This window comes from Phocoena sinus, chromosome 8 (assembly GCF_008692025.1).
Source record: "Phocoena sinus isolate mPhoSin1 chromosome 8, mPhoSin1.pri, whole genome shotgun sequence".
In the NCBI taxonomy this organism is placed as follows: Eukaryota; Metazoa; Chordata; class Mammalia; order Artiodactyla; family Phocoenidae; genus Phocoena; species Phocoena sinus.
In genome coordinates this window covers 9,125,298-9,148,518 of record NC_045770.1, presented here as the reverse complement: position 1 = coordinate 9,148,518, position 23,221 = coordinate 9,125,298, and the positions used below count along the sequence as shown (strand labels likewise).

The 23,221-nt window shown below is 38.1% G+C and overlaps 1 protein-coding gene across 1 annotated transcript; it reads right to left on the bottom strand.

Moving 5' to 3' along the window:
- Positions 1 to 15,881: 15,881 nt before the first annotated feature.
- LOC116758247 (olfactory receptor 8B12-like) lies at positions 15,882 to 16,816 on the bottom strand. Its single transcript, XM_032641082.1, is given in 4 exon segments — positions 15,882 to 15,967; positions 15,970 to 16,159; positions 16,161 to 16,744; positions 16,747 to 16,816. Coding segments are annotated over 4 exon segments (930 nt in total).
- Positions 16,817 to 23,221: the final 6,405 nt, after the last annotated feature.

Here is a 23,221-nt window from a genome sequence, read left to right as displayed (position 1 = left end):
ACCAGAAGTCTATGAATGCCATTACTATCTAGTCATAGAGGTCTATTTCTCATGGGCCATCTAATTGCACTTGGTTGCCTATTGAGTTTCCTTAGGTAATCGATCCATTGCATAAAATTAAAGAATTGGTTTTTGACGTAAAATAATTATATGTTTTAGTATATGGTGTATTTTTGCCTTTATAACAAGTTAACGGCCATATCTTTAACTTATTATACTTTAAATCGTCACTCTGAAACCATGTCTCATGATACGTTACTATTATATTGTTGCTAAGAAAATGTGTTACCAGGTTTATGACATACTAGAAATATATTGCTATGAGTCTTGAATAATAAGTGGGTTCACAGCAGAGGGTGGAGGAGAGCATCACAGGCAGACCAACTCAAAAAAACCCCAAAACTGGAAGCCCAGTAAATCCTTTCATATTTGGGCAAAGGCAAGTGATAGCATGGGCTGAATCACTGAGTGTATGAAAGGGCAGAAAGGAAATTGTTGGAGTTGTTAAGGATGATAATCGCTCATCCTACTCTCTGCACTTTCAGTAGAGAACTAACTGAGAAATGAGACACAGGAGCCTCATAAAAGGGAGATCAAAAGGTGAGCTTCAATACTAATAGAATTAACTGGAGGATATAGCTTAGCTCTGCAGCCACAGTGGGTTTCTCTAATTCCCTCATTGCCTTCCCCAGATAAGTCTGATGAACCCAGGCAGAGGAAAAATGGACAACATCAGACCTTCCCTACCAAGGGGGATGAGACACATGAAGGAGGAGACAAATACTGGTCCAGAGGACAGGCTAGTCCTAAAAAGAGAGCCCAAAGGGGACTGGGCCATTCATTCCCAGTTCAGTTTCCCAGCTTCAGCAGTAATGTCACTCCTCTTCCTTAAGGAAGAGGAGAACAAGGATATGGATTAGGAGAAAAGTTTCTTCCCATTCTTTACCCTCCTAGGGCATGGAAGGACAGGTACCCATTTTAGAGGAATCATTTGCTTTTGGCCAGAGAGAATTGGCCCATTTACAGAGAAGAGGAATAATTGCTCAAACCAGTTGCCTTTTGTGGGTAAACATATAAGTACATAGTTCACATATGTGCATAGGTGTATGTTAAATTCTTGCTTCCAACATTCTATAGATATAGCTCAGAAATGCTTCACTGTTGAAACACTTATTTTTCAAATCATCTCGAAAAAGTAACTAGAAATGTGAAGACTACAATTTCTCAAAGACTGTTTCCCTTCCCTTTCCCTGTATTGGTCAGTTATCAGCCCTGCTTCTGGGAACCCAGGTCATTCTGTGCAAAATCAGAGCTATTTGAGGAGTCTGCTTTCCCAAACCATATGTCACTTTAAGAAGAGAAAAGGTGGACCCTGCTCTGGAACAAGTCACCAGAACTTCCTCTTGCAATAACGTTCCTGAATTCAGAGAAGGGACAGGGCACTCAACTCTGTCATTATTTGTGTGAGGAGAGAGGGGCAGAGAGATGTGCAATTATCTATCATAATCTTTGGCCTACATCTGTCACTCTTTCCTGTGGGTTGGTGGAGTAGGCAAGAACACCAGAGATGTCTGGATGAGGTTTTAAAAAACTGATCCTATAGCCCACCAGCTAGGCTCTCTGGGTGCACAAGATGTCCGGAGAAGAACAAACACATTTGGTTAGGCAGAGAGAATAGGAACTATTTCTAAAGTATGGGTAGGATATAGGAAACTCAGAGGAGACTGCAATATCCCAGGACTAGTGAAAGGAGAACCATTACCACTTCTAGGTCTGATTAATGGCAAGAAGAGTGAACAGTGTGGGGAGGGTCACTTGACCTGAGTGTGACTCTTGGTGGATGGATGCAAGCCCTAGCACTCCCACAGAGAGGAGGCCAGGGGAATAAATACCTTGCCCTTACTCTCTTCTTTTCACACATTGCTTGCTAATGAGAGAGGGCAAGAGAGTCTGCTAATACAGTTCTTATCAGTCAGATTCCTGGGGAGAGAGCAGGATGGATAAGCATAGATAATGGACTTGCAGGGACAAATGAAAATATCCAGCATAGGCAGAAATGCAGCCCTATGAACGAAGCCTAGATGGTCAGGAAAAATAGAATGTTGGATCGTCTACTTCCAGAGCATCTTGGGGACACCTGACAGGAGAGTTAGGAGGAGCAAGAAGTTGCCAATATCCTCCAGGAGTTTGAGGGCTATTGAAGAACCACTCGTTTTTGTCAGAATTGGAATAATACCAGATTAAGTGGGAAGGAATCAGCTCTAAATATCTGGGAATAAAACAGGCAGAAGAAGCCAGGATACCACTAACAGCAAAACAGACCTCTTCTTTTCCATTATAAGAGGGAATCATGTATTTACAATGAGCAAAACCAACATAAGATTAAAATAGATGCACTGTGTTATGGATTTTGTTCATGGTCACGTATGAAGAATAGCAAATATGTCCAGAAGGAGACAAATGACAAATGGTCAATTCAGATGCAACTTTTCTCTCCTTAATGTCACATCAGTAACATAGAAACACCTCTGACAGTTGGGAAGTGCACCAAATACTTGTTAGTATTCCACCTGCATCCCCTCAGATCCTTTTCTCATTTTGATGCACACCGTCTTCAAGCACGCTTTCACAAACTCCCAACAGCTAGCACCTATTTTATTTGCCAGAGAGCTTCACCAGGATGCCAGAGCTACTTTCCCCACACAGGAGGGCCCAGAGTGCCAGGTGGGTTACATCCCTGGAGTGCCCCTGAACCTGTGATTGACATGTGCCAGGGTATAAATACTCCAGATCCCTGGCCCTGCTCACGACAGTCCTGAGGCATGTCACGCAACATCTTCAAAGACTTCATGCAGGCTTTGAGCCAAAGTTGCCCATCATCAGAGTTTGCTTGATATTACACAATTTCTCAGTCTCCCTCAATCTCACTTCTTCATTCTGTACTGGGAATACTTCCTAACAAATCACTATCACATGAATATCTCAGGGGAAACCAATCCAAGAACGAGGGGAAGGAAACCAAATGAAGAGTGCAGGAGAAGATTGTACACAAAGAAAAGGTGAGAAAAAACCATGTGAGGACAAATTAGGACCATCAATTTTTAGAAGGAAAACATTTAGAATTCAGAATGTATCATGAAAAAATTCAAAAATAAAACATACTTGATATACCAGTATTTCTCTGCCTCAAAGGAAGCGTTTTCTTTCTCAGAGAGTTTTCATCTCAGGAAACTAGCTGTTGAGTGGATAGTTCAGCGTGGCTGCTACTTTGCTGTCGAAGATGATGGTATTGCCCAGTGGTTCTCAGTGGTTGGGTCACACTGAGTGGCAGCAGCAGCAGCATCACCTGGGAACTTCCTAGGAATGAAAACTCTTAAGTCTATATCAGGCCTACTGAACCAGAAACCCTATGAATGGGGCCTGGAATCTATGTTTTAGCAACACTCCAAGTGATTCAGATTCTTGCTTAATTTGAGAACCACCATTATAGCTCCCAGCCCCAGGAGGTAAACTGAGGTACAGGCATTTCCTTGATCCAAAGAAAAAGAAACAGCTTTTGACTCTGCCTCAGGAGTGAGGAAATGGAGGCTGGTGGAAAGCATGAGTATGGAAGAGAAGAAGACGATCAGCCTAAGGCGCATGACTACAAAACCCACCAGCTTGTGAAACAAGTGCTGATAAAAGAGACATTGATGAGAAGCTGTTTACAGCACATGCAGTGGATGATGGTGTTGTCCCAGAAAGAGAGTCTGACCGTTGCCACTGGGTGGGGTGTGACACCACCAGTATCTATCCCAAAACAAGCCAGGCATCAGCAGAGAACATTCCTGAAGGACATAGATCCCATGGTGACCCCAGGACACAAGGAATAAGACAGCGATCACTAATGACAAAGAAGCAGAAGAGCAGAATCTTGCACTTCAAATTGGTGATGATGTTCCTCTCTGATACAGAGTTTGTTATCATTTTAAGTGAAATGACAAGGGAATAGGAGAGATCTAAGAAGACAAGCTATGAGAATGTTGAGGAGAGAATTCAGCCCAGTAAAAATGACGAAGCTCTAGGAATAAGGAGAAGATTGTGGGATGGAGTTCTTGTCCATCCGTGAAACAAATAAAAATAAAGTAGTCACTGTTGAGACATTTCCCACAGCCACTGTCTTCAGGGAAGTCATCTCATCAGGTAGGAGAAAAGAACCTCTTTATGGGCCAAAATTCCATGACTCAGAAATGAGAACTTCGATTGCTGTAACAGGAGAATGACTAGTCTTAACACAGGAGAAGACCTTCCTGTCTCTTTCTACACTTATGAATATGCCCCCCTGTTTGAGAAGTGTCCCAACACAGTGAGAAGCTCAGGGAGGCCAGTGATTCAGGGTGAGCTAAACTAGAGTGTACACTGGAAGCCCAGTCTGCCATCACAGGAAACAGCAAAGGCATAGATGCAACATCTCAGACAGGTTCGGTAATTTCCCAGGTTGCTTAGGAACCACATCTTGAATAAGGAATGAGAACTGGGAAGAGACCTAGAGACATCATGATCTCTGCCTCCATTACTTCAGTCACTCCCCACCCCAGAACAAAATTAGGGAAAGAGGTGGTTCCAAAACACTCGGTTTTCAGGCCTTCATATGAGGAAGAAAGACAAAAAGAGACATGGGATGCCACCATGCAGCCACTCGCCCTTGTTCAGCTTAGGGTCAGCAGTACAGAGTCTTAGAGTCTCTGCTCTCCTAAAAGGAAAAAGGCTTGGATGGCGTAGGAAGAGAGGTACCCTAAGCATGTATACTTCTTTTTCCTGTGATGGCAAAATTAATGCTGCATTATCCTGGAATCAATTCTGAGCCAAAGACCGTGATCTCAAATGAAGGCCATGCCCAGATACTGCCGTCCAATTGAAGAAAGGACACAACATCTGTCCATGGCATTGAGGCCATAACATATTTAAAAGGGGGTTTCTTTTACATGTATATATATCAAGATCTGGCTGGAACCCAAAGAAGCTTCCCTCAGGTGTTCTCCTAGGACGACCATCTGTAAAAGAAACAAGAAAATGTAGTTTTCACAAATAGAGCTCATTTTGACTTCTGCACAGAATTTCAATCCCCCAAGGACTGCTTATCCAAGGAGTAGAAGCAGAACCCCCTCTTCCAGAGCCATAGATAGGGTGCAGGGTTGACTCTAGGTGGAAATCCCTATGCTGGCTCTCGGGAACGATGACAAATTTCAGAAACACAATCTGTGGACCTGGCAGTTGGTTAGGGTCCTAACACACTCAACATGGCAAAGCCCCTCATCAGATTACCTTTTTCAGTAAAATTATTTAAAAACTTCAAAGCTACTAAAGACTTCACGTTATCAAATAACAATGAAAGCTGCCTTAAAGTGGCTTAAAATCTGTGAGAGAAGTAAATGCTTTATTACCATTGACTCCATGGAAGCAGTAATGTGCCATGTAGAGACAGCAGGGAAGAATCACACATAGCCATGGTGACATTTTTCTAAAGATACCTCACTTTTGGAGGCCAAGAATCCGAGTACATATTCTCTATTATTTTGGCTAAGGTAGAAGTTCAATATATGAATGATTCATACTTTTATTCAACAATTATTCCATAATCCCATCATTTCTGCATTTGAAAAAGAACTGAAAAATTATACCCAGTTGCTGTAAAAAGTTTCCTCTAAAACATGGTGTTAACTGAATGCTGGTGCATTTTTTTTCTAGAATTTACTTTCTTAAATAATGCTATGTATGTTCTCATAAGAATGACATGGAATGTAGTGGGGGGGGGTTTTATGTTATGTTTCTTGTTTCTGTGTCATAGTTGTTTTTATTGTGGTAAGATCACTTAACATGACATCTACCCTCTTAAATTTTTAAGTGTACGATACAGCATTGTTAACTGTAGGTACAATGTTGTACAGCAGATCTCTGGAATTTATTCATCTTGTATAACTGAAACTTCATACCTATTGAAAAATTGGAGTGGGCATAACACCTGCAAATTCAAGTCAGACAGAGCGATTCCTTCCACCTGGTGGCCTCATGCCTAAATTTCAGGACTATAGTCAAGGCACATGAGCAGGCGCTGAACCTAGGGTTTAAGAATGCCCTGAAGATCAGACATGAAGTCCTCACTGGCATGGAAAAATCAGATTTTAAAATACACTTGCATCTGAACAGGAGTGTTACATTCTGACACTGGGGTACAGAGGGAGACATGAGAAAGACTATATAACATTTTAAAAAATATCATTGAAACTGTGAATGTGGACAGAAAAGGCAGAAGGGAGAAGGAGTATCAAAGGGAATTTTTAAAGGTAAAGCAGGCTTGCATATGTTTAGCAGTAGAAGAATCTGTAGAGATGGAGATCTTAAAGATCTAAGAAAGATGAGGAAATTCTGAGAGACTAAAACCCCAAAGAAGATGAAAAGCAGTTGACAAAATTCAACATTCACTCATGTTTTAAAAATATTTTTTAATTAGACAATGGTAGATACTTCTTTAAGATGATAAAATATACAAAACTCAGATCAAAAGTCAGCAACTTAATTTGAAAACCCTGGAGACATTTCTAATTAGAACTAGGAGTAAAACCAAGATGCCTACAGTCTCCACTGTTACTTAACATTGTATTAAAAGTATTAGAAATGCAATTATAAATAGGAAAGGAAGAGAGGCTAAGAATCAGAAGGAAAATGAGGCAAAATTATCTCTATTTATAGAATATTTTACTAACATAATTGGAAAACCTGAGCAAATCCATGGAAAAACTTCTACAAAAAAATAACAATTGTATTACAAAGTATAAAATTAACATGTAATTCAATAGAATTCATATATACAAATACTAATCAGAATATAAAATGAAAGCTAGAACACTTTTTACAGTAACAAAATAAAATAAAATTCCCAAGGATAAATCTAATAAGAAATGTGCAAAACAGAAATGAGGAAAATTACAAAATACTCCTAAAAGTTACTGAAGTAGACCTGCAGAAAATGGAAAGACATACCACACTTCATGATGAGAAGTCTGAAGATCCAAAAATGTCAATTCTCCCTAAGTTTACTTATAAATTTAAGATGCAATAAATAAATACGCCATCAGGTTTTTTCTGGAACTAGAAAGATTAATTATAAAGGTTATGGTTTAAAATGAATAGCCAGGAAAACCCTAAAAAAATAAGAACAATATGTGGGAAGCTACCTTCAAGATATGAAAACATTATGTAGCTTCTGTAATTAAAGCAGTGTGGTATTGGCTTATGAATAGACTTACAGACCAATAGAACAGAATGGAAAACACAGAAATAACTCAAGTGCCTATGAAACTTTGTATGTAATGAAGGCAACAGCTCAAGTCATCAGGGAAAAGAAGGACTTTTTTTATAAATGGTGATAGAACAACTGGATAGCCATATGGAAAAAGATAAAGTTGGATCCATTCCTCACACCATACACTGGTACAGTTTCTAAAAAGATCAGACATTCAAATGTAAAAAAATAAAATCATGCAAACATTATGAAAAAATTAGTGAATTTCTTTATAACCTAAGAGGAGAGAAAATATTTCTAACTATGATAAAAATACCAGAAGCAATAACAGATTAAAATCTTTAATTTAAAATTTTAGTATCATAAGGAAAGTCAAAAGACACGTCACAAATAGGAAGGAAAAATATATGCAACTTATACCTCAGACAAAAAGCTAATATAGTTAATATACAGTCCTCCTAAAAATTGGGAAGATAATAATGCAATAGAAAAATGGGGGAAAGTTGTGAAAAGATAGTCCATATAAGAACTAATACCAACAGCCATTAAATACCTGAAAACATCTCTAATGTTTCTAATTATTAGAGAAATGCAAATTATAACAATACTTAAAAATTATTTCTCACTTATCAGTTTGGAAAAATTGAAAAAATTTGAGCATATACTATGTTGGAGGGAGTGTAGGAAAGTAGGACCTCCCATATATTTTAGGGGAAAGTAATTGTCAGTCCTCCCCCCGGAATCCGCAGATTTCATGCAATCCCAGTCAAAATCTCAGCAGATTCTTTTGTAGGAATTTACAAGCCAATTCTGAAATTCATATGGAAACTAAAAGAACCTAAAATAGCCAAAATACATAGGCTCAGCCACCAGAGGGCAGACAGCAGAAGCAAAAACTACAATCCTGCAGCCTGTGGAACAAAAACCACATTCACAGAAAGAGAGACAAGATGAAAAGGCAGAGGGCTATGTACCAGATGAAGGAACAAGATAAAACCCCAGAAAAACAACTAAATGAAACGGAGATAGGCGACCTTCCAGAAAAAGAATTCAGAATAATGATAGTGAAGATGATCCAGGACCTTGGAAAAAGGATGGAGGCAAAGATCGAGAAGATGCAAGAAATGTTTAACAAAGATTTAGAAGAATTAAAGAACAAACAAACAGAAGTGAACAATACAATAACTGAAACGAAAACTACACTAGAAGGAATCAATAGCAGAATAACTGAGGCAGAAGAATGGATAAGTGACCTGGAAGACAGAGTGGGGAATTCACTGCTGTGGAACAGAATAAAGAAAAAAGAATGAAAAGAAATGAAGACAGCCTAAGAGACCTCTGGGACAACATTAAACACAACAACATTCACACTATAGGGGTCCCAGAGGAGAAGAGAGAGAGAGAAAGGACCAGGGAAAATATTTGAAGAGATTATAGTCGAAAACTTCCCTAACATGGGAAAGGAAATAGCCACCCAAGTCCAGGAAGTGCAGAGAGTCCCATACAGGATAAGCCCGAGAGAAACACGCTGAGACACATAGTAATCAAATTGGCAAAAATTAAAAATTATTGAAAGCAAGGGAAAAATGACAACATACAAGGGAACTCCCATAAAGTTTAACAGCTGATTTCTCAGCAGAAACTCTACAAGCCAGAAGGGAGTGGCATGATATACTTAAAGTCATGAAAGGGAAGAACCTACAACCAAGATTCCTCTACCTGGCAAGGATCTAATTCAGATTCGATGGAGAAATCAAAAGCTTTACAGACAAGCAAAAGCTAAGAGAATTCAGCACCACCAAACCAGCTCTACAACAAATGCTAAAGGAACTTCTCTAAGTAGGAAACACAAGTGAAGGAAAGGACCTACAAAAACAAACCCAAAACAATTAAGAAAATGGTCATAGGAACATACATATCGATAATTACCTTAAACGTAAATGGATTAAATGCTCCAACCAAAACACACAGGCTTGGTGAATGGATACAAAAACAAAACCCATATATATGCTGTCTACAAGAGACCCACTTCAGACCTAGGGACACATTCAGACTGGAAGTGAGGGGATGGAAAAAGATATTCCATGCAAATGGAAATCAAAAGAAAGCTGAAGGGCTTCCCTGGTGATGCAGTGGTTGGGAGTCCGCCTGCTGATGCGGGGGATACAGGTTTGTGCCCTGGTCCGGGAGGATCCCACATGCTGCAGAGCGGCTGGGCCCATGAGCCATGGCTACTGGGCCTGCACGTCCAGAGCCTGTGCTCCGCAACGGGAGAGGCCACAGCAGTGAGAGGCACGCGTACCGCCAAAATAAAAAAAAAAAAAGAAAGCTGGAGTAGTAATACTCATATCAGATAAAATAGACTTTAAAGAATGTTACAAGAGACAAGGAAGGACACTACATAATGATCAAGGGATCAATCCAAGAAGAAGATATAACAATTATAAATATATATGCTCCCAACATAGGAGCACCTCAGTATATAAGGCAACTGCTAACAGCTCTAAAAGAAGAAATCAACAGTAACACAATAATAGTGGGGGACTTTAACACCTCACTTACACCAATGGACAGATCATCCAAAATGAAAATAATAAGGAAACAGAAGCTTTAAATGACACAATAGACCAGATAGATTTAATTGATATTTATAGGACATTCCATCCAAAAACAGCAGATTACACTTTCTTCTCAAGTGCACAGGGAACATTCTCCAGGATAGATCACATCTTGGGTCACAAATCAAGCCTCAGTAAATTTAAGAAAAATGAAATCATATCAAGCCTCTTTTCTGACCACAACGCCATGAGATTAGAAATGAAGTACAGGGAAAAAAACATAAAAAACACAAACACATGGAGGCTAAACAATACGTTACTAAATAACCAAGAGATCACTGAAGAAATCAAAGAGGAAATCAAAAAATACCTAGAGACAGATGACAATGAAAACACGATGATCCAAAACCTATGGGATGCAGCAAAAGCAGGTCTAAGAGGGAAGTTTATAGCTGTACAAGCCTACCTCAAGAAACAAGAAAAATCTCCAATAAACAATCTAACCTTACACCTAAAGGAACTAGAAAAAGAAGAACAAGAAAAACCCAAAGTTAGTAGAAGGAAAGAAATCATAAAGATCAGAGCAGAAATAAGTAAAATAGAAACAAAGAAAACAATGGCAAAGATCAATAAAACTAAAAGGTGGTTCTTTGAGAAGGTAAACAAAATTGATAAGCCATTAGCCAGACTCATCAAGAAAAAGAGGGAGAGGACTCAAATCAATAAAATTAGAAATCAAAAAGGACAGGTTACAACAGACACCGCAGAAATACAAAGCATCCTAAGAGACTACTACAAGCAACTGTATGCCAATAAAATGGACAACCTGGAAGAAATGGACAAATTCTCAGAAAGGTATAACCTTCCAAGACTGAACCAGGAAGAAATAGAAAATGTGAACAGAATATCGCAAGTAATGAAATTGAAACTGTGATTAAAAATCTTCCAGCAAACAAAAGTCCAGGACTAGATGGCTTCACAGATGAATTCTGTCAAACATTTAGAGAAGAGGTAACAGCCATCCTTCTCAAACTCTCCCAAAAAATTTTGGAGGAAGAAACACTCCCAAACTCATTCTGTGAGGCCACCATCACCCAGATACCAAAACCAGACAAAGATACTACAAAAAAAGAAAATTACAGACCAGTATCACGGATGAATATAGACGCAAAAATCCTCAACAATATACTAGCAAACAGAATCCAACAACACATTAAAAGGGTCATACACCATGATCAAGTGGGATTTATCCCAGGGATGCAAGGATTCTTCAATATACGCAAGTCGACCAATGTGATTCACCATATTAACAAATTGAAGAATAAAAACCATATGATCATCTCAATAGATGCAGAAAAAGCTCTTGACAAAATTCAACACCCATTTATGATAAAAACTCTCCAGAAAGTGGGCATAGAGGGAACCTACCTCAACATAATAAAGGCCATATACGAGAAAACCACAGCAAACATCATTTTCAATGGTGAACCTCTAAGATCAGGAACAAGACAAGGATGTCCACTCTCGCCACTATTATTCAACATAGCTTTGGAAGTCCTAGTCATGGCAATCAGAGAAGAAAAAGAGATAAAAGGAATACAAATAGGAAAAACAGAAGTAAAAGCGTCACTGTTTGCAGATGACATGATACTATACCTGGAGAATCCTAAAGATGCCACCAGAAAACTACTAGAGCTAACCAATGAATTTGGTAAAGTAGCAGGATCCAAAATTAATGCACAGAAATCTCTTGCATTCCTATACACTAACGGTGAAAAATCTGAAAGAGAAATTGAGGAAACACTCCCATTTACCATTGCAACAAAAGGAATAAAATACCTAGGAATAAACCTACCTAGGGAGACAAAAGAAAATGTCTATGATCCTGTCTTAAGCAAAACATTTTTGGATATAAGAACAAAGCTACAATTCATAAAAGAAAAAAGTGATAAATTGGGCTTCACTAAAATTAAGATCTTTTGTGAAGAGAATGAAAAGACAAGCCATGGACTATTTGAAAATCTCATATTTGGTAAAGGACTTGAATTTAAAATATATAAAGAACCTTGCAATCTCAATGATAAAAAATAAGCTACTTTTTAAAAAATGGGCAAAAATGTTGGATAGACATTTCACCAAAGAAGATTTATGGATAACAAATGACCACATGGAAAGATGCTCATCATCATTAGTCATTAGGGAAATGCAAATTAAACCACACTGAGATACCATTACACACCTGTTAAAATATGTTCAATTAAAAAGTGGACCATACCAAGTATTGGTGAAGACGTGGAGGAACTGAAAATCTCAAACACTATTTGTGGGAGTGTTAAGATGGCACAGTCACTTTGGAAAACAATTCGGCATTTTTAAAAAAAATTAAACATATACCTATCATATGATTTCACCATTCCACACCTATGTGTTACTCAAGAGAAATGAAAGAATATGTTCATACAAAGACTTGTACGTGAATGTTCATAATAGTTTTTTTTGTAATAGCCCAAAACTGGAAACAACCCAAGTGGCCATCAACAGGGTAAAGGATAAACAAATGGTATTAGTGTATCCATATATACTAGTAGTAGTAACAGTAGTAACAGTAGTAGTACTGGTAGTAGTATATCCATTCATTCAATGGATACACTACTGAGCAACAACAAATAATTATTAATAGATGTAACAACATGGAATAATCTCAAAATACTTGAACCAAGTGATAGAAACCAGACAAAAATGAATACATACTGTACAGTCTCGTTTATATAAAATCTTGAAAATGAAAATGAAAGAAAGCAGTGGTTACCTAGCAAGAGTGGGGCGAATGGAAGAGTTCTCAAGGGAACAAGATTGTTGTGATGGTTTCATGAGTGTATACATATGTCAAAATTTATCAAAATTACAGTTTAAACATTTTTAGTTAATTGTATATTAATTATATCTCCTTAAAACCCTTTTTAAAACATAAAAAATACATAAACAAATGCATGTTTACTAAATTGAAAATACTTGCAATCCTGGCACCTTCATGCCTCAAGTGTTCTGCCCCTGCAAAGCATCAACCAAATAGAGGTAGAGATAATATAAGCGTAGGGTGAAGCCAGAATAAGGGGACCAAAATTTTGACAGAGCCAAAGTCACCATGGATTTGCTATGTCTTCTTTCTCACTCATACCCCTTCACATTCCTCTTCCTCTAGCTTCAGGAAGAATAGTAAAAGATCTCTTAAAATGCAGCACTAACCATAAAAGGCAAAGTTGATAAATCAAACTTAATGAAAGATAGGAATATCTGCTGTCAAAAGATACCATTAAGAATAAGTGAGACATGGTCTGGAAGAAAATAAGGAGAGATGGAGATAGAAGTAGAGGTAGAGAAAAAGATATGTGTGTATACATGTATATATTACCTGTATATACATATATGTTATACATACATGTACATATACATACACACATGCATGTATATGGACTTATGTGTAGAATTTTTTAAGTTCCTCCAAAGGAATCAGAAAACAACTAACAATCCTGTTTTTCAAATGGGAAAAATACTTGAATAATTACAAAAGAAGATATCAAAATAGGCAATAAACATATTAAAAGGTGCTCAACATCATTACCCATCAGGAAGATGAAAATTAAAACAAAAAGGCATTCTGCTACAACACCAGAATGGATAAAATAAAAATATTAAGTGTTAATGAGGATGCAGAGAAACTGAAACTCTTGGACATTGTTGATAGCAGTGTAAACTGACCTAAATATTTTTGAAAACAGTTTGAGAGTATTTACAAAATCTAAATATATGCCTACTCTATTATCCAGAAAATCCACATCTGAGTACACATCCAAAAGAAATATTTACCTACTTTAATCAAGATACATGTTCAAAAATGTTTATAGAAATGTTATTAATAATAGGGAAAAACTTGAGACTATCTGTTCATTAACAGACTAAATAATTGTATATTCATATAATGGAATACTACACAGCCTTAAAAAATAATGATCTATCCAATGCAACAGTATAGATGAATATCACAGACTTCATACTGAGGAAAAGAAGCCAGAAACAATAGAGCACATGTTTAGATGAAGTTCAAATATTAATCTATTATAATAAAGGAATAGTGGATAGCTCTTGGGGTGGGGGGAAGTTGTTGAGGGCAGGTCGTTTTTACTGGAAAAGAGAAAGAGGACACCTTCTAATGTGGATGGAAATGTTTTACATCTTTATCTAGGTTGTGGTTATATATAGATATGCAAAAGTTCAATAATCTATACACTAAGATTTGTGCACTTTACTACGTGAAAGTTAGACTACAAATTTTTTTAAAGGTTTCTGTTTTCTTTCATTACCTACGTTGTACTGCCTACCCAATATACCAAACCACTCCTAAATTCTAGGTCCCCTGAATTCAAGGATCTATTCAGTCTCATCTAAAGTACAGTCCTTCTCTGTATGCTTATTCTTTTCATTGAAGCAACATTGAACAGAATCAAAGGGCAAAACTAAACATTTATCCAAACTTCCCTTATTTCCTAATAGAAGAACTTTCCTAAGGAAAAATTGATAAGTAAAGATATTTCCCTAGCACCTCACTTGTCATTGTTCTCAAAGAAATTTTACCACTAATGGTGAGTTTAGACCAAAGATTTTCTCTTTTGATTTTTGATATAAAGCTATATTTTCCATTACATAATACTGTGTATTTATAAACTTATCCTGAGTTCAACATCCCTTTCCCATATGCCTCATTATTAGAAAGTCCTGGAAATGGGCAGCACCTGGAAATTCAATAGCAATTTCCTCTCCTAATAAGCAGTAGCTTGGTGCTGCCCTGATAACTAAATGTGAACCCACAACCATCTATTTGCCCTGTTACATCCTCCAGACCAGCGTCATCCAATAGAAATAGAATGCAAGCCACCTATATGATTGGAAACTTTCCGGTAGATACGTTAAAAAACTAAACAGATAAATTCATTTTAATGATATATTTTATTTAACATAATAGATCGAAAGTGTGATTTCAGTATGTAATCATTATAAAAAGTTACCAAGGAGCTTATTTACATTAGTTTTCATCTTAATTCTTCAAAGATCCAGTGTGTATTTTACACTTACACTATGTCTCAATTCGGATGATCACATTTCAAGTGCTTGATACCATGTATGGCTAGTGACTATTGGATAGTTCAGCTCCCAATTACCTGGGCCACAGCCAAGGTAACCCTTGAAATGAAACTCCAAATTCTGGCTCATTAGTCTTGAAATAATATATACCTCCACCCCATATCTTTATAGCCCATAAAATTGTATTTCTCTCACCTGGAAGTTCTAATTCACTAAACTATGTCCCTAGGGCTCCATCCACCAAGCCAAAGGTCACCATACTTGCATCTGTCTGAAACCTAACATACTTCCCACTTACACACTACACAATCCATCAGAACTGATCTTGTCATTTTGCCAAGACCAGCTCAACAAAAATTTTCACCTACTCTCTTAAAAAATGTGATATATCAAAATTATCCTGTAAAAAGTAGCATGAAATTACTATGAGTATATTCATAAATTCAATGTGCTAGGTCAACAAACATGTGAAATAGAATCTTCCAAGAAAGACATGAGGCAAGAAAACATGGCATAAGGGAAAATAAACTGGATTGGGGTTCAAGCTGGGATTTCAGTCCCAGCTTTGGCACCAGGTAGTCTTACGTTCTTGGGCAACATACAAACATTTCTCAGTCTCCAAAGTGTGATGTATTATATAAAGGCACTGGATTAAATGATTCCTAAGTCCCATTCAATAGTACCAACTATTTTTGTAAAATAAAGAAGAAAGAGTTGGGAAATGAGGGTGAAGGAGGATAAATCACTTGGGAAAGAGTTAAAATCTCCTCTACATATAGCATAGAAAGGAAGCACTGGAGCTTGGAGTCCACACCAAATAATAACAACAACAATAGTAATAGTAATAATAAACACTCCAGTAAAAAATTCTTGGATCCTATTTCTCAATTTCTAATATTTCTTCAAGAGAAGGTTATTCTGCCCAAGGTTTTCTTCGGGGCAAATTTGACATCCTTATTCCTCAGGCTATAGATTAATGGGTTGAACATGGCACAACAATGGTATAGAATAGGGAGGACACTTTCCCCTGGTGAAGAGGTGAAATAGAAGGTGATTTGAGGTACGTAAAAGCTCCTGACCCAAAGAAAAGAGAAACTGCAATTATGTGGAAACTGCAAGTACTGAAGGCTTTGGACCTTCCCTCAGTGGAGCTAATGTGGAAAATGCTGAAAAGAATGAAAACCATAAGAGAGAAAAATGGCAACAAAAGGCACACCAATGCCAATAGTCACAGCAATAAAGACAACTAGTACGTTTATGTAAGAGCTATTGCAGGAGAGCTCAAGGAAGGGAATAATGTCACACATATAGTGATTGACAAGGTTGCCAGCACAAAAGGTCAGAAATACCATATTTCCTATATGAGCCACAGCCCCAAAAACCCCCATCCCATAGACCCCCGACAAAAGGAATAAACACACCTGAGGAGACATGGTAACCGTGTACACCAGTGGTTTACAGATGGCGACATAGCGGTCATATGCCATTGCTGACAGGATGAAAGGTTCAGAAAAGACAAAAAAACAAAAGAAAAAGAGCTGAGTCATACACCCTGCATAGGAAATGATGTTATTGTTTGGGACAAAACTTGTCAGCATTTTGGGGATGATGGCAGTAGAGAAACTAAAATCTGTGAAGGACAAGTTGAAGAGGAAAAAATACATGGGAATATGAAGGTGAGAATTCAGTCCAATCAAAGTTATCAATCCCAGGTTCCCCACTATGGTGACCATGTAGAAACCTAGAAACAAGAAGAAGAGCGGATCTGGAGTCCTGGCTGGTTTGTTAAGCCTGCGAGGATAAACTCTGTCACAGAGAAGATGTTATCTGCAGCCATTCTCCTCTAGGAGAATCTGTGAGGGAAAACGAAGAGTTGTTCAGAAAAAAACCCTTCTTGAGGGCTTTCCTGGTGGCGTAGTGGTTGAGAGTCCACCTGCTGATGCAGGGGACCCGGGTTCATGCCCCGGTCCGGGAAGATCCCACATGCCGTGGAGCAGCTGGGCCCGTGAGCCATGGCTGCTGAGCCTGCGCGTCCGGAGCCTGTGCTCCGCAACGGGAGAGGCCACAGCAGTAAGAGGCCCGCGTACGGCAAAAAAACAAAATAAAAACCCAACCCTTCTTGAGAATGGCATTTGAACAGAGAGATTTTTGAACTTCAGGAAGATGGCATTTCATCATACCTGTGTCTCTCTTTTCAGGGTCCCCAAGTACCTTGAACCATCCTAGTAACCTGTGGGTGAAATTTACCTCCAGAGTAAGGGTCCCTTCTGGGCACTTCCTCCATGCTACAGCCCTTGGTCAAGTATGTAAGCCCTTCTCTAGGGTGACTCTTGAGACGTGGAAGCCACTCAACCGTGCCTAGACCTTCCACCTTGGGGCCAGAACTCAGTAGAGCAAGAAGATGAGGCTGTGTGCCCAGGGTCTTTGGCTGGAATGGCCATGGAATTATTATGTGACAATAATAATGGAGTCGTAATGTAAAGTTATTAATTAACTTTAAGAAAAAGAAAAAGAACACTTACTGAGCACTAACTATGGGATAGGCATTGATCTAAATGCTGTGTGTCATTGTGATTATCCCCATATGACAGATGAGGACACTGGGTTTAAGTGACTTGCACAAGTCCCAGTGCTTCTAAGTTGCTGCAGAAGGTGAACTCAGGTGATCTGGCTCAGAGTTTGAGCTTGTAACCACGCTGCCACAGCACAGACCAGGTCAGGCAGGCACTCACCCTCCTTCTGTTTGTAGTCACAGTGCTGTGCTCTACTGGCTCTCATCCATCTCCTTCATGGAGACTCAAATGCCCTGGTGAAAAGAAGGTGAAAACTTGGAGCTCAGAGTCCTCTGCTTCTGCTTCTGTACTTTAAGGATCAAAACCTCTAGTTTATCTTGATTCTCTTGCTGAACAGAAGAACAAGATCTCTGATTGTGGCTTTGCCCCAAGCCTCTGTCCAGCTTCCAGGGATGAAACAGCATCCTTTCCTAATGCACAGGAGACGATAAAGAGTTTTATTCCGGATTAGAGATCTCAGTTGACCTAGTTACAAGAGACTCCCTCAGGATCACTGCTTCAGAGACCACCTTCCCTAAGGAAGAAGAAATGTTTATTTACATCTTTGATAATGCTTGACATGGCTTTTAATGGCCTATTCCTTTACAGAGTTTACATTTTTAAAGCACATGTAAGGGCAAAGCGATGTGGGAAAAATAATTCTTGCTACTTTGTTTTGAGCACTTACTGTGTACCAAACACTGTATCTGACCCAGGACCCTCATACGAAGGATCCAAAGCAATACACAAATAATTTCATCTCATTAATTCCTCACAACAACCTATTAATAGGCTAGACCTATTAATCCTCACTTTAAAAGGAGACACACACACAGCTTGTGGGTTCCAGAATCTTAAGTCAGACTCTGGTCTGTCCAACTCTAAACTTCATAGGGGCCAGGGACGTTGCTGGGCTTCTTTTTTTGTTTGTTTGTTTTTTTGTTTTTTTGCGGTATACGGACCTCTCACTGTTGTGGCCTCTCCCGTTGTGGAGCACAGGCTCCGGACGCGCAGGCTCAGTGGCCATGGCTCACGGGCCCAGCTGCTCCGCGGCATGTGGGATCTTCCCAGACCGGGGCACGAACCCGTGTCCCCTGCATCGGCAGGCGGACTCTCAACCATTGTGCCACCAGGGAAGCCCTGGGCTTCTTAAAGATACTTAATGTGTGTTACTGATGGTACCCGGTTTCTCTCTAGACATCAGTCCTGGCTACTGTAAATTGTACACGTTCTCAAATAGTTCTCAGGAAGGAACTTCATTCAAATAGGGACTAAAGCGGCAACTTGTACTCTGCACCTCTTACCAGGGGCTTTTATGTATTAAGGACGACAGATTTCATAGCCAAGAAATAAATTTTGATGTGGGGAAATTTGAGGTTTGGTGTGCTGGTGGATTAGAGAGGGTTTTGGTCCTGGGTTAATGGCAGACGTCCTCCTACAAAGGTTATGAAATCAAAATATAAAGGCAGAAGTCTGTCTCCTTCAAGCAAGTCTAACTAAAATCACTGCACTCAGGCCTGTGTATGTTTATGAGTTTGTGTACATATATCAGTGATTACCTACTTACCCTCAGCTAAGACTCCGCAGTGATGGTGCCTCATCTTTTTGATATACATTTAGAATTTTCCATGTCCCAAAGTAACCCTAATGAATCTCAGTCCCACTGCACAAAAGTTAAAAATTAAGAAAGATAATTCATTAAAATGAAATTAAAATAGGCTCTCCTTGAGTTCCAAGTACAAAGAAGACTTTCGGGGGTTCTCAGAAAGCTCTTAGGGGATTTTGTTACTTCAGAGACAGTTGCTAGGGCAACCCCATTTCCAAATGCATCTTAAGCAGGGTTTCTCTAAAGCCATGTTACCTGATGCCTTGCTCCAGTACAAGCAGAAAGCAAAAGCAAAAGAAAAAGCAAAAAAATTTAAAAAATAACCTGTTTTGTTTTTCTATTTGTATAGTACTGTCACCTTTCCAAAACTTGAATCTCTGAGAAATGACTTCCTTCTATTTATTTCTAACTTAAATTATATATTATACATAAAACATTACAGGGCATGTGAAGATTTACATATGATAAAATGTCTTTGCGAATACGTCTCATGCATGTGTATTAGCTGTCAGACTTCTGGTAGTCCATCGGGGTTGTACAAGTATGGCCCCAAACCAATCCCTACCTATCATAGGATTCCCAGCTTCGATAAGAAGCACAAACCTGACCAGAGAGAAAAGATGGCATCTGAGAGGGCTTCATGTGAAATAGTCTCCATTAGCTCCTGAGAAAGTAGATAGAATTAAATTCATCTTTCAGTAGTCATATGGGCCTGTATAATAGTTAATGTTAAATTGTTTTTAATAAATGTATTTGACAACGTAATATGTGAGGTTCAAGGATGCAAGAAAACATGATGCATGCCAGAAAGAAGCTTACAGTCTAATAGTGCCATCGCCCTTATAAGCTCTTCTTGCTATGTCTGTCCCTTGGTATTTTACATTTCCCAGGGTTCAGTTCTTAACCTTTCATACTGTCTTGTTTTCTTAAATTCTCTGTGAGCTCATTTGTTTCATGGCTTCAACAGTCCCTCCATGTAAATGGCTCTCAAATTTGTGTCTTTAGTTTTCAATTCTCTATTAAGTTCCTTTCCTGTGTATCCGAACTTTTTCTGGATATTTCCAAGAGGCCATCCTGTGGTCATCCCTGAACTCACTGAGAACAAGGATGAACACATTTTCCTTTCTCCAAAAGTAGCTGTCTTTTCAACGGCTCCATTATTTATCTGGGTATCACCAATGGTTAGGAAGTAGAAAGTAGAATCCATAAGGCTAGATTCTAAGTCTTAGTTTTCTAGGACAGTCCCAATTTGTGCTTATTGTCCCAGAAAAATTAGTAGTTTTCTTCCACTCTGAAATATATCCTAGTTGAATGAGAAGTAATCAGAGCATGAATTTTGGAATCTGGTAGACCTCAGCACAAACCCTGGTTCTACTACCTAGCAGCTATGTGATCTTGAGAAATTTGTTTAGCCTTTCTATGAGTTTCCAAATTTTTATCTTAAAATTAGTAAAATAACCACAACTCAAAGTGTTGGGGTTTTTTGTTTTTTGTTTTTGCGGTACGCGGGCCTCTCACTGTTGTGGCCTCTCTCGTTGTGGAGCACAGGCTCCGGACGCGCAGGCTCAGCGGCCATGGCTCACGGGCCCAGCCACTCCGCGGCATGTGGGATCTTCCCGGACCGGGGCATGAACCCATGTTCCCTGCATCAGCAGGCGGACTCTCAACCACTGCGCCACCAGGGAAGCCCCTCTTTTAGAAGTTTTAAAGTCTTTGCTTTTACTCGTAGATCTATTATCTATTTTAACTTAAAACTTTTAATATAAAAAATTTTAAACATATAAGAAGTAAAGAGACTAGTTTGCTAAACACCCATGTACCCAACACCCAACTCAACAGTCCTCAACATTTCTTACTTCATTTATCATCTCTATCTCCAGCAATCAAGTATAAAATGTTTCAGCCATTGTATCATCAAATGTTTTTGTTTCCTCCCTTCCTTCTGGGACTCTAATTACACCATTGTTAGACCACTGGATATTCTGCAGTTTATTGAGTTTGTTCATTTTCCTCTGTGAGGTTTATTTTAATAGTTTCTATTTCTCTATCATTGATCTTTTAGCTTCAATGTCTAGTCTGCTATTAAGTTCATTCAATAAATCTCTATTTCATACTTTTTATCTCTAAAAGTACTATTTCATTCTTTCTTGTATCTTCCATTTTTCTTTTCATTATATTCACATTTTCATTTAAATCCTTGAATAACTTAATAATAGATGTTTTAAAATTTTTGTCTTAATTTCATCAGATGTGATATTTCTATTTACATGTATTTTCTCCTGCTTTTCTTACACACTTTCCTGCTTATCTGAATGTCTAGTAATTTTGATAGGATGCTGTACATTGTTGGCTCTCTTAATTGTTTTTTGTTTCTTTAAAATATTTTAAAGTTTGTTTTTGCAGCCAGTTAAACTACTCATAGATTGTCTTGGTGTTTTTGAGGTTTATTTAAGTTTTGTTAGTACATATGAAGTATAGCTTTTATTCCAAAACTAATTTAGCCCTAATGTTAAGACATAAACCTTGGCTCTCTAGGGAATGCTACAGGTGTTCAAGGAGATCTCCTCACTGGCTGGATGGAACAAAAACATCACACAGTCCTGTATAAGCTCTGATAATTATTTAACTTAACTTTCCAAAGATTTAGACTTTGCCCAGCTTCATCGAGTTTTATGTTAGAAATTCATAGCTTATGCATTTGTCAAAGCTTAGACAAAGACACAAGGACCCATATACAAATTCCTGGAGTTCTTTCTCTGTGGCTTCAATATACTTTACTACCCATTCCACCTACTTCAGCCTCCCAAAACTCTAGTCTGCTTCTTCTCAACTCACAAAACAATGCTGTGCTCTGTTGGCATATATCTTCTTTGGGCTATGATATGGAAAGTCTCTCCTGACAAAGAGTCAGGGTGAATATAGGACTCACCTCATATGTTCCTCTTCTGTCTTAGATCATAATTCAGCATCACCTCTTGTCCAACGTCTAAAAACAATTATTTTATATACTTTGTCCAGTTTTTAAATGTTTACAGTGGATGGCTTATGGAAAGAACACAATTCAGTCCATGGCACATGCCCACAATGAATGAATCCTATTACATCCTATCAAAATGAGCTAAAACACATTTTTAAATGATACAAGGTATGAAAGAGTAACAAAACTCAGAATTAGAAAAAGTCAATAATTACACAATGACTCAGGAAATTACTAGAAATAAAAGAAAAAATGATTTAGGAAATTAAACTGAATTAGAAATAATAGAAGAGCAACTAAACACAACACATAATACTTCAAGAAATTAGAAGGTGAGAAAAACAGATGAAAAGAAGAAGGAAAAATAAACTAAGAGAATGAATGGGAAGTAACAGATGCAGACACAAGGCAAAGAAGATCTTATCTATGGTGATTAGGAGCCACAATGGAGAAAACCAAAGCAAGGGAACAGAAAAAATAATAAAAAATATAATTCAAGAAATTTTTCCCAGTTAAATATACATATTTATATATATATTTGATATATTGAAAAGGAACAGCACACCTAAGAAAATTGTTGAAGAATGAATATGGAAACATATCCTAGTAAAATTATTAAGAACCACGTAATACAAATTTTTGAGTACTTTTTCAAAAGACCTAGAAACAATAACCCAGAAGCAATGAACCCTTATAGCACCTAATCTTTGGCCTTCAAATGCCATTTCAGCACTAAAAGTAACCAAGTTTCTTGGAGAAATTGTTAATTCGTGGTCTGAAGAGAGAAATGTATGAGAGGAGCTTAGAACATCTTGTCCTATCAGATAGTAATTAATATTAGAGGCTAATAGCACTGTGTCCAAAAGACTAAAGAGACAAACTGAAGACAATACCACAGGCCAAAGGTAAAAAAATTTGAGCAACAAAAGGATAATAATTGCAATGGACTGGAAAACATAAAACATGATTAAGTTAGTGAGAGTATAAAGATACTAAAGAAAAATAACTAATCATCTTTGGAGGATAATAAGAAACCAAATTATTATTTTGAAAATTAGAAAATGAAGGTGATGTGTTTTTATCTGAACTGTGCCGGTGGACACACAA